We start from the raw sequence: 12,768 nt of genomic DNA, 5'->3' as shown, positions 1-12,768 counted from the left end.
ACCACCGGTTCATAAGTCCAATGAACCGGATGTGTGGCTCGAACCACTAACCAGCGGCTTATTAGGCCATTGCTCTGGTTGTGTGGCTCGAAGCACTGACCATCGGTTTATTAGCCTTATGCACCGACTGTCAGGCTCGAACCACTGACCACCAGTTTATTAGCATAATGCGCTGGCTGTGTGTCTCGAGCCACTGACCACCGGTTTATTAGCATAATGCGCTGGCTGTGTGTCTCGAACCACTGACCAACGGTTTATAAGCCTATAGTGCCGGCTGTGTGGCTCGAACCACTGACCACCGGTTTATTAGCATAATGCGCTGGTTGTGTGTCTCGAACAACTGACCCCCGGTTTATTAACCCAAAGTGCAGGCTGTGTGGCTCGAACCACTGACCACCGGTGAATTAGCCTCAAGCGCCGGCTGTGTGGCTCGAACCACTGACCACCGGTTTATTAGCCTAATGCGCCGGCTGTGTGGCTCGAACCACAGACAAATGTTTTATTAGCCTAATGCGCCGGCTGTGTGGCTCGAACAACTAAAAACCGATTTATTAGCCTAATGCGCCGGCTGTGTGGCTCGAACCACTTACCACCGGTGAATTAGCCCAATGCGCCCGCTGTGAGGCACGAACCTCTGACCACCGATTTATTAGCCTAATGCGCCGACTTTGTGGCTCGAACCACTGACAAACGGTTTATTAGCCCAATGCGCCGGCTTTGTGGCTCGAACCACTGACCACCGGTTAATTAGCCCAATGCGCCGACATTGTGGCACGAACCACTGACCAACGGTTTATTAGCCCAATGCGCCGACATTGTGGCACGAACCACTGACCAACGGTTTATTAGCACAATGCGCCGGCTGTGCGACTCGAACCACTGACCACCGGTTAATTAGACCAATGCGCCGGCCGTGTGGCTCGAACCACTGACCCCCGGTTTATGAGAATATTGGCCCGTTGTGTTAACACCGATTTATTAGCCTACTGCGCCGGTGTGTGGCTCGAACCACTGATCACCGGTTTATGAGAATATTGGCCCGTTGTGTTAACACCGGTTTAATAGCCCAATGCGCCGGATGTGTGGCTCGTACCACTGACCACCGGCTAATTAGCCTTATGGGCCGACTGTGTTGCTCGAACCACTGACCAACGGTTTATAAGCCTCATGCGCCGGATGTATGGCTTGTACAATTGACCACCGGTTTATTAGCCTAATGCACCGGTTGTGAGGCTCAAACCACTGACCACTGGTTTATTGGCCTAATGTGCCGACTGTGTGGCTCGAATCACTGATCAACGGTTTTTTATCCTAATGGCGCTGCGTCAGCTAAGTGGCTCGAAACACTGACCAACGGTTTATTAGCCCAATGCGCCGGTTGTGTGACCACTGGTTAATTAGCCGAATGCGCCGGTTTTGTGGCTCGAACCATTGAAAACCGATTTATTAGGCTAATGCGCTGACTGTGTAGCTCGAACCACTGGCCACAAGTTTATAACCCAATGCGCCGGATGTATGGCTTGAACCACTGACCACCGGTTTCTTAGCCTTATGCGCCGGCTGTTTGGGTCGAACCTCGGACCACCGGTTTATTAGGCTGTTCGGCTCGAACAACTGTCCCCCGCTTTATGAGCCCAATGCGCCGGTTTTGTTGCTCGAACCAAAGACCACCGGTTTATTAGCCCAATGCGCCGGTTGTGTAGCTGGAATTACTGACCACCGGTTTATTAGCCTAATGCGCCGGTTTTGTGGCTCGAATCACTGACCACCGGTTTATTATCCTTATGAGCTTTCAACTGAGCGTACTTGGCATCTTATTAATATAATCGAAAACTACATTCATTAATAGTGTGTTTGCCACTTAAGGGGGCACACTATAGGTTGCTGCCAGTTTTTTTTAATGCATTATCATGTTTAACTCATATGACTTTAATAATAAACTAGATAAACGAAACAACGTCAATTTTGCTTGACCCTTGCATATCACTAAATCGATTATTTTCATTTTTTATACACACTACTTGAATATGTCATTCATTTTGCTAGGCTTCTTGTCATTTCCATGTGATAATATTGACATAATCCAACAAATACAAAGGCTGCTATAAGACTATTTCTCACGTTCTAGAACATTGATAGTGCTTAGTCCTGGTACTACTTTGATTATTCAAATTCGCATTCGGAACTCCTCGGCCATGTTCAAATTCGCTAACGGACATCCAATTAAAATACAGCGTATAAAAACATTACGTCATTGACACCCTGTATTCGCCCTGAAGGAATGACGTCACCATTACGTCATATGTACTTCCGTTGTGTGGAAAATTCTCAATAAAAAAAATGTTCTTATGATTGATAGACATGTTTTTACATGCTTAATACACTGTAAATCAAAAATATCATTATTCCTGAAACTTTTATACCTTAAGTATCTATTCTTGCTTGATGTATCATTTAGAGTAGAGATTAAAGCATAAACCGCTGCCCTATAGTTGAAAGGTCATTTTGGAAGAACTGTCATTGCGGACGGTGCAATTTTTAGAGTTTGTTTTTCAAGTGCAGTGATTTTTCTTAGGAATAACTTGACCCCCCTTTTTTATTGGCTTAAAAGGTAATTTAAAGCTTGTACTTTAAGAATATATGTGGTTATCATAGCCTGCATTCGCTCGAAATGCCTTTAAATGTTGTCTAAAAAATATAATTTTACATTGAATTATATAGGGAATAACAATGGTGGTGTGTAACCTGAAGATGCAGAAGATCGTTTGCACCACTATGAAACTTTTGCACAAGTGCCCTAGTCCAAAAAAACAACAGATAATTTAGGTACAGAAATATAAAATATAAGCCTTTAATAATGTAATAATTAATAACTACATGGTTACAAAATCCCTAGTTAAAGATCGCCGAAGATTCGCTAATATTATTTTATCTGTATCTACATCACATGAATGTTTAGTTCTGATCATTAAGGTTAAATGAGTTCAACATGATTATGCATTAAAATTAAACACTTTTCTTTTTGCATCAAACTATAGTTTGTGTTTTTAGAATTTCTTAGGGATCAAATGAAACTTAATAAGAAAGATATTACTTTTTTAAAAGGACGAACATTCTGTCTATCAAGTTACCTTAAAGAACAAAACCTACCTGCGGATTTGAAAGCGAACTTGTACTGAATCTACACACCAGGTATGTTAGTTATCATGATATCCATTCCTTGGTTAACATAGAAAATATATTTTCTGTTGTTTAATATGAGCCGTATTGCAAATAGTGTATTATTTACTTATGTTTCCTTTTTAAAATCATTTACCCCAAATATGTGAGGTGTTTTTTTTTGGCTCCAGAGAAATAAACGTCGACAATTGCTAAAACAATTCATCATGGTTTGTTTATATTTCAGATTTAGGACCAGTCATGACGTCAGGATTTTTTACTTCGGTAGCTGTTTTGTTCATTTTACAATTATCGCAAGATGTTTGCGCCACATATGGTCCATGTCGCCCATGCTTATGCTTTGAAAAAGAAGCTGGTGATCTGCTTCTGAACTGTTCTGATCAAAACTTAACCGACATTCCTAGCTTTGATGAAATAAGAAAAAAATCAATCATTAGTTTAAATATGTCAGTGAATGTTCTCGAGGACTTGACAAGGAATACTGTATCGCCTTTCCAGGAATTTAACCGATTAAAATCACTGGATTTATACTTCACTGGTTTAGGAGAATTTTACTACAGTACATTAACTTCTGACACATTCAAAGGCTTGTCAAACTTGACACATCTTAACCTTTCTAGAAACAGTCGGTCCCCATTTACTGGTGATACAGATGAAAATATTTTTTCTCCTTTAGTATCCTTGAAAAGCCTACTCATGTATCAAACGACCGGGACTTTCAATGAAGGAAAGGGGTATGCGGAAAAGGCAATAGCCAAACTGACGAACCTAGAAGAATTATGGCTCGACGGTCTTCCTAATGCTACATTTGGAGAACTGTTCCGAAACCTGACCAGCCTAAAAACACTGAAAATATCCGGGGAAAAGGTCGAACCACCATGGTTATATAATGAGTTTTGTATGATGGGTTTTATTGGAAAGAACTCTCTATCTAATCTCATCAATGTGAAGAGACTGACTATCTCCAACTGTGGATTGAAAGAAGTGCATCCCGATGCCTTTTCGGGCTTTACACAAAGATTGGAACTGTTGGATCTTTCATATAATATCGAACTCGGTATAAAAAATGTTACAACCAGTCTTAAAAGCTTAAACAGTGGGTTAGATGAACTCATTATTGACAATTTAGTAAACACGTATTCTCTTAGCTGCGACCTCAAACTAACAGAAGAAATGGCGGAAAATCTGGCTCACTTGAATCTGAAGAATATATCAATGCGACTGAACAAAATCAAATCAGTACATGAAAAATTGTTCCAATTACTACCATCTATTGAAAGAGCAGATTTATCTTGTAACAGATTTATCGTGGGGTTTTACATATTATACGCGCAATATATGAAAAACCTGACACGCCTTGATTTAACATACAATTTTTTCGATTTAGATTTCAGCTTTTGGAAGCACATAGGAAAACAAAAACATGCGTTTGGTGACGACGAAAAAAACGAATACACACAGTACATACATGACATGTTCTTCAGAGCCGAAAGCAGAATGACAAGTGATTTGAAACCTGTTCATAAGACTCGCAATTTGCTCAGGTTTGACGATCGTTGCCCGCAGAGTTCATTTCATATACCACCCAGTGCATTTATCGGACTTTTACCACCCAAAATGGAAGAAATCGACATAAGCTACAGCAAACTGGCATTGCCTCTCTATGAGGTTTATGTCCACAAAAACAACAGTCTTAAAACTGTCCGGGCAGCAGGTTGCATGTTGTACTGCTGGGAAGGACCTATTCATGGCGTAGAAATCATTGAAAATATTGACTTGAGCTTAAACTTTTGTGATCATGTCAAACTTGATTTTTTCACGGGATTTAAAACTGTAAAAAACCTAAATTTATCGAATAATTTCATTGCCGTCTCAATTGCAAATAAACCGCTTTTTGAACACAATCATGAACTAGAAGTACTTGACCTTTCAAACAATAAGATATCTTTGATCAAACCCGATTTGTTTAAAAATCAAAGAAACTTGAAGTATTTGAGTCTTTGCAACAATAACATGATGGATTTTGAAACTAATATATCCCATCTCACACAACTTGAGTATTTAGGTCTCAGCAACAATCATATTCTAACATTATCAGAGACCTTGTGGAAAGAGTATCTTCCTAATATCATTAACCAACGCGAAAGCGAACAACTAACAATAGATCTTAGAGATAACCCGATTGAGTGTAAGTGTGAAAATCTGGACTTTCTGAAATGGATTTATTCCAATATGGAAAACGGTTCTAAACTATATGTACGTGTGTCGTATTGCATTAATACCATCCACTATAAAGTCAGTGTTAACATTTCTGAGAAAAACCAGTTGAACACTCAGATAGAATATCTTGAAAAGGTTTGCGCATCATATACACACCTAATTATTGGTCTTAGTGTGGTTTTTGCTATTGCGGTAAACATTATTGTGGCTGTCATAGTGCATAAATACAGATGGAGAATTCGATATTGGTTCTACGTGAGCTGGAACAAAGCGGAATCCAGAAAAGGTTATACGTCACTTGATCACCGTGGTCCTTTCATGTTCGGATACAAGTACCATGTTTACGTTGCATCGTTTGAAGAAGACAAGGAGTTTCTAATGGAACATCTGGCCCCAAAACTTCGCGAAAAAGGCTACAAACTCTTTCTGCAAAACGATGATATCCTCCCTGGGCAAAACTTGTGCAATGTGATCGGAAACGCTCTTCACGTCAGTCAAACGTTGCTTTGCGTAGTCTCCAGAAATAGCTGTCTTAGCACTGAGGAGTGGAAGGTCCTGATTCACATGGCACACGAAGAAATGAACAAACGGGACAAACGCATGTGCATGGCCATGGTTTTAAATACAACTAATTGGTCAGTGTCTTTGCCAAGGACATTAAAGGAACTGTGTGTGTCGGAGATAATCGACTTTCCCGAAAATGAAGATGAACAACCGGCGTTCTGGAATGATTTGACGGTAAAGCTTGACGAGGTTGACAATACACCTGTTTATATGTAGAGACATATTTTTGGAAAAGTGTTACTTGCCGTGTTGACTTAAAGCAAATACTTACTTTGGAAAAAGTTAGCCAAAGTGTAAGATGGGTTAATATTTATCCAATAATAGCTACTTACCATTGGATGGTTTTAATGTGCAAACTAGACTTAAGTCAAACTGTGGACAACTAATCAAACTTGAATACTATCAGCTGCTGATATATGTATATGTATATACTGACTTATTTGTTTACTATATAAACGGTATAAAGCGTATACAAGGATTGTTGAAAAAATGGTTAAAGTTTATATATATATATGTGTGTGTGTGTGTGTGTGTGTGTGTGTGTGTGTTTATTACATTATGAATTTATGAAAACATACTGTATATAGGCGTGGCAAGATAAAACTAATGCAGTTAATTTATTTAAAGAAATAACGGCGGTTCTATAACTCCTTTCCTTGATTCTAATAGTTCAATTAACGTGTACATTTGTAAGAAAAGGTGTAAAGTGTGTTAAGATTATTGAAAATCATTAGCATTAAAATGGCCATTGGATCATTTTGTTATTGAGTGTTGATTATTTTAAGACCTCAAAACAAGCGGCTTTTTTCTTCAGATAATTTACTACGCACATATAACAAATGTTTTAATAAATTTTGAAAGAGTAAAACATCTAGCTTCGGGCAAAATTCAGCGACAACAAAGGGGTAGTTTAAGAAACATTAGTTTGTTCAGTTTACGTTTTAAGGTTTAATTGGATCAGTATGGTATCACTCGTTAGTTTATGACCCTCATTTCCTAACCGTCACTAAATATACTAGAGCAGGAACAAAAGTTGACTGTATTTCAAAATAATGTCAGTGTCTTCTATAAATTGATGAGTTTATGTTGGATGAGAAAGCATTTCAAATGTGTCCGTATATTATGTCTGCAGATTCATTGTCACTTATCATTTACCTGGATGACGAAGTGTATAATCCTGGAAATAATCAATTAGGAACCACTGATGATATGTATGCTATATGAAATAATTGCTCTGTCCCCAGTTGATAGTTTCTACTATTTCGACCCGTGAGTCAAGAGGTAGTGGTATTTAATCGTGATGATACAAAAATTGCCATGGACTTTTAGAATAAAGAATAAATGGCGACGAGTTCAATTCATGTGATACTATTTAACACAGGGGTACTTTTAGAGACGACGGATGAGAATACCATAAGAGCTTTACCTACGTTGTTCGCGATTTTAACACATAACAATGGTTAACCTTGTAACTGTCAGCATATTCAGATTGTAAGTGAACATAGATTGTTCTCATAGAGAAATTCACGCTATTGCAAACCGCTAAAACGGACTGAAAGAATAAACATGTCTTCAAGAGATTTGCATAAGTTTAAAATGAAACAAAAGTCTAAACAAAAGTCTCCATTCAGCGAATTTGTTCAGTTGAAGACTTTGGACCTCTATAACACCAGTTCGAGTCACAATTTTATTTCGTGATCTTCTTCAAGGGTGATTGGTGGGAAGCTGGTTGATACCGCCTGCATCATGTGGTCCGGCGGTGCCGCCACTTTGGACTTCTGCAGCTTCTACCACTTGAGACGCTTAGATACAATATGTACGGCATGGCGACCGCGTGCAAATCGGGCGCGATCGTTCTCCTGGCAGTTATCGTCTGCTTGACGTGAAATATGCACAAAAAGGCCAAATAAAGTTGATTTCGTAAACGATTCTTATATGAAGCACTGTTGGACACAAATGGCCTTGAAATGAAGGGGAAATCATGACAAATATATTGACGTATTGTCGGGATTAAATTAAATGTGCGTGCAATAATTCCTCTCAAACTTGAACCGAAATCGGCACACCATCATTTTAAATAATATTTCTCCTTTCATAGTTACAGATTCTATTAAGATGAAATCTACTTTAATGTCCTCCTTTTATTATTTTCCTTATGCTTTGTATTTTCCGAGAGTGCCGTCAGATATTTTCTATAGGATGTAATTGAAAACTTCCTGAATACATATGGTAAGGAAACTTGCTAGGGAGATATTTTATTGTTGATAATTTGTTGACACGCTGTCATTACAGTAAAAGGTATCAAAAAGGGTTTAGCATGATCATAGAAAATATATTAATTTGCAATATTTTTGTGTAATTGACGTGATTAACACAAATGGATTTAATCACCCGTTTTTCTTTCAGAACAATTAGATTGGAAAAAAAGAACTATTAGAAATGAAATATACTTTACATATAACATATCCTAATATTGTGGTTGGAGTTTCTTATTAAAAGTATCTATATTTTGCTGTTTCGATGACTGAAACGTGAAAACTAATCCTTGTTTGACTGTGAATCAGAATATTGTATCATTTGTTATGTGAGATTTTGAGATGTTGATGCATTTTAAACGTGGGAAGATAAATTTGGATTTTACAGACTTGTGTCAATCGAATGAGCAATGAACAGATTGGACAATTTTAACAAAAAAAATATGTATACACTTCAATGGAAGTCTTTGGGGACTTCATGCATAATATTTGTAGTTTAATATTCGTTTGGATATTTTTGAAGAAAAATGTATGGTTATACGTTAAAATTCATAGTTACTGCAAATATGTTTATGATTTGAACAATCTGCATTAAAACATTTTTTGAAACACTTGCCTCTCTCTCTCTGCATAGTGTAAACTATCGAAAGGCTAACAAAAATACAATTGATGTTCATATTATAACTTAAAACCTACAAACCAGGTTTGTTAGTTATCATGATACCCATTTCTTTGTTAAATATATATTATGTTATTCAATACGAGTCATATTGCAGAGAGTGCATTGTGTTATCTTCTTTTTCTCATCTTTAAAATTATTTGCCCAAACATATTTTTGCTCCAGAGAAGTAAACGTCGACAATTGCTTAAGCAATTTCATAATGGTTTATTTAAATTTCAGATTTAGGACCAGTCATGACGTCAGGATATTTCATTCCGGTAGCTGTTTTGTTCATTTTACAAAATGTTGGCGGCACAGATGTTCCATGTCTTCCATGCTCATGCATCGAAAATGAAAAGAAAGAGCTTTTTGTGAACTGTTCGAATAAAAGCGTAACCGACATCCCTAGCTTTGATCACATAAAAAGGAATTCAGTCATTAGTTTAAATATGTCAGTAAATGTTCTCGAGGACTTGACGAGGAGTACTGTATCGCCTTTCCTGGAATTTAACCGATTAAAGTCACTGGACTTATACTTCACTGGTTTAGGACAATTTAACTACAGTACATTGACTTCTGACACATTTAAAGGCTTGTCAAATTTGACACATCTTAACCTTTCTAGAAACAGTCGGTCCCCATTTACTGGTGGAACAGATGAAAATATATTTTCTCCTTTAGTATCCTTGCAAAGCCTACTCATGTATCAAACGACCGGGACTTTCAATGAATGGAAGGGGTATGCGGAAAAGGCAATAGCCAAACTGACAAACCTAGAAGAATTATGGCTCGACGGTTTTCCTAAGGTTGTATTTGGGGAGGTGTTTCGAAACCTAACCAGCCTAAAAACACTGAAAATATCCGGGGAAAAGGTCGACCCACCTTGGTTATTTAATGAGTTTTGTATGATCGGTGTTATTGGAAAGAACTCTCTATCTAATCTCATCAATGTGAAGAGACTGATCATCTCCAACTGTGGATTGAAAGAAATTCATCCCGATGCCTTTTCGGACTTTACACAAAGATTGGAACTGTTGGATTTTTCATATAATGTCGAGCTCGGTATAACGAATGTTACAACCAGTCTTAAAAGCTTAAAAAGTGGTTTGGATGAGCTTATTATTGATAATTTAGTAAATACTTATTCTCTTAGCTGCGACCTCGAACTAAAAGAAGAAATGGCGAAAAATCTGGCGCACTTGAATCTAAAGAAAATATCAATGCGACTAAACAAAATCAAATCAGTTCATGAAAAATTGTTCCAATTATTACCATCTATTGAAAGAGCAGATTTATCTTGTAACAGATTTGACATGGGGTTTTACATATTCTACGCGCAATACATGAAAAACCTGACACGCCTCGATTTAACATACAATTTTTTCGATTTGGATTTCAGCTTTTGGAAGCACATAGGTAAACAAAAACATGCGTTTGGTGACAACGAGAAGACCAAATACAAACAGTACATACATGACATGTTCTTCAGAGCCGAGAGCAGAATGACGGATGCTTTAAAACCTGTTTATAAGAGTCGCAATTTGCTCAGTAATGACGATCGTTGCCCCAAGAGTTCTTATCATGTTCCACCCGCTGCATGTACCGGACTTTTACCACCAAAAATGGAAGAAATCGACATAAGCTACAGCAAATTGGCATTGCCTCTCTATGAGTTTTATGTTCACAAGAACAACAGTCTTAAAACTGTTAGGGCGGCAGGGTGCATGTTATACTGCTGGGAAGGACCAATTCATGGCGTAGAAATCATTGAAAATATCGATTTGAGCTTAAACTTTTGTGATCATGTCAAACTTGATTTTTTTAAGGGATTTAAAACTGTAAAGTACCTGAATTTATCGAATAATTTCATTTCCGTCTCAATTGCAAATAAAACGCTTTTTGAACACAATCATGAAATAGAAGTACTTGACCTTTCAAACAATAAGATATCTTTGATCAAACCCGGTTTGTTTAAAAATCAATTCAATTTGAAGTATTTGAGTCTTTGCAACAATAACATGATGGATTTTGAAATAAATATATCCCATCTAGCAAAACTTGAGTATTTAGGCCTCAGCAACAATCATATTCTTACATTATCAGAGGGCTTGTGGAAAGAGTATCTTCCTAATATCCTTAGCCGACAAGAAAATAAAACTTTAACAATAGATCTTAGACATAACCCGATTGAGTGTAAGTGTGAAAATCTAGACTTTCTGAAATGGATTCATTCCAATATGGACAACGGTTCCAAACTGTATGTACGTGTGTCGTATTGCATTAATACAATCCATTCTAAAGATAGTGTAAACATTACTGAGAAAAACCAGTTGAACACCCAGATAGAATATCTTGAAAAGGTTTGCGCATCATATACACATCTCATTATTGGTCTTAGTGTGGTTATTGCTATTGCTGTGAACATTATTGTTGCTGTCATTGTACATAGATTCAGATGGAGAATTCGATATTGGTTCTACGTGAGCTGGAACAAAGCGGAATCCAGAAAAGGTTATACGTCACTTGATCACCGCGGTCCTTTCATGTTCGGTTACAAGTACCATGTTTACGTTGCATCGTTTGAAGAAGACAAGGAGTTTCTTATGAATCATCTTGCCCCAAATCTTCGCGAAAAAGGCTACAAACTTTTCCTGCAAGATGATGATATCCTTCCTGGGCAAAACTTGTGCAATGTGATCGGAAACGCACTTCACGTCAGTCGAACGTTGCTTTGCGTAGTCTCTAGAAATAGCTGTCTTAGCACAGTGGAGTGGAAGGTCCTGATTCACATGGCACACGAAGAAAGGAACCAACGGGGAAAACGCATGTGTATGACTGTGGTTTTAAATACAACTAACTGGTCAGTGTCTTTGCCAAGGTCATTAAAGGAACTATGTGTTTCGGAGGTAATCGACTATCCTGAAAATGAAGACGATCAGCCGTCATTCTGGAATGATTTGACGGTAAAGCTGGACGAGGTTGACAATACACCTGTTTATATGTAGAGACATATTTTTGAAAAAGTGTTACATGCCGCGTTGACTTAAAGCAAATACTTGTGTAATACTGATTATGTTTTGATTTGGAAAATGTTAGCAAAAGTGTATATCAATATATATCCGATAATAGCTAGTTACCATTGGATCATTTCAATGTGCAAACTAGATTAAGGTCGACCTGTTGAAAACCATTCCAATTTGAATACAATTAGCTGCTAATATATATTATGCATTGCATTATTTCAACTGTGTATTTGTACATATTGCCTTTTTTTGTTTTCTATATAAACGGTAAAAAGCGTATACAAAAAAGTGAATAAAGTTACTTTAGATCTTTATATTGAAAATTATTGGCATTAAAATGGCCATTTGATCTTTTTATTATTGAGTGTTGATTATTGTTAATCCTCAATACAAGTATTTTTTCCTTCAGATTATGTGCAATGCATATATAACAAATGTTCGTGACCGTAATAAGCATTTTTAATAGATTTTGAAAGAGCAAAAATTCTAGCTTCATTTTTATTGAGTTAATTTCAGCGGCAACAAATGGGTAGTTTCTAAAACATATATTTGTACGGTTTAAGTTTTAAGGTATAATTTGGCTCTGTGTGGTATCATTTGGTTATTTATGATCTCATTTCTTAACCGTCACGAAATATACTAGTGCATGACTAGTGTATGTCATATTAATGTAATTGTCCTCTGAAAATTAATGTGTTTATGGTTGATGAGGTAGTATTTCGAATTTGTCCGTAGTATGTCTGCAGTTTCATTGTCACTTATCATTTACCTGGATGACTTAGTGCGTAATCCTGGCAATTTAGGAGGCAATGATGATATATATGCTATATAAAATAACTGCACTGTCCCCAGTTGATAGTTTCTA

The 12,768-nt window shown here is 37.3% G+C and overlaps 2 protein-coding genes across 4 annotated transcripts; both read left to right on the top strand.

Moving 5' to 3' along the window:
• The first annotated feature begins 5,718 nt into the window (after positions 1-5,718).
• Positions 5,719-6,180, top strand: LOC128213593 (uncharacterized). The gene has a single exon (XM_052919473.1). It carries the CDS (start codon positions 5,719-5,721, stop codon positions 6,178-6,180), a length of 462 nt encoding a protein of 153 aa, XP_052775433.1.
• Positions 6,181-8,151: 1,971 nt separating this feature from the next.
• Positions 8,152-12,217, top strand: LOC128244163 (toll-like receptor 4). 3 transcript variants are annotated; one of them, XM_052962197.1, is made up of 2 exons: positions 8,152-8,193; positions 9,121-12,217. In XM_052962197.1, exon 2 carries the CDS (start codon positions 9,135-9,137, stop codon positions 11,883-11,885), a length of 2,751 nt encoding a protein of 916 aa, XP_052818157.1. In that variant the 5' UTR covers positions 8,152-8,193; positions 9,121-9,134; the 3' UTR covers positions 11,886-12,217. The 3 variants fall into 3 exon arrangements, with proteins under 3 accessions (XP_052818157.1, XP_052818149.1, XP_052818143.1); XM_052962189.1 differs by lacking the exon at positions 8,152-8,193 and adding an exon at positions 8,206-8,262; XM_052962183.1 differs by lacking the exon at positions 8,152-8,193 and adding an exon at positions 8,356-8,462.
• Positions 12,218-12,768: the final 551 nt, after the last annotated feature.

The sequence above is a fragment of the Mya arenaria genome, chromosome 2 (genome assembly GCF_026914265.1).
Source record: "Mya arenaria isolate MELC-2E11 chromosome 2, ASM2691426v1".
Classification (NCBI taxonomy): Eukaryota; Metazoa; Mollusca; class Bivalvia; order Myida; family Myidae; genus Mya; species Mya arenaria.
This window is presented reverse-complemented; position numbering and strand designations above follow the sequence as displayed.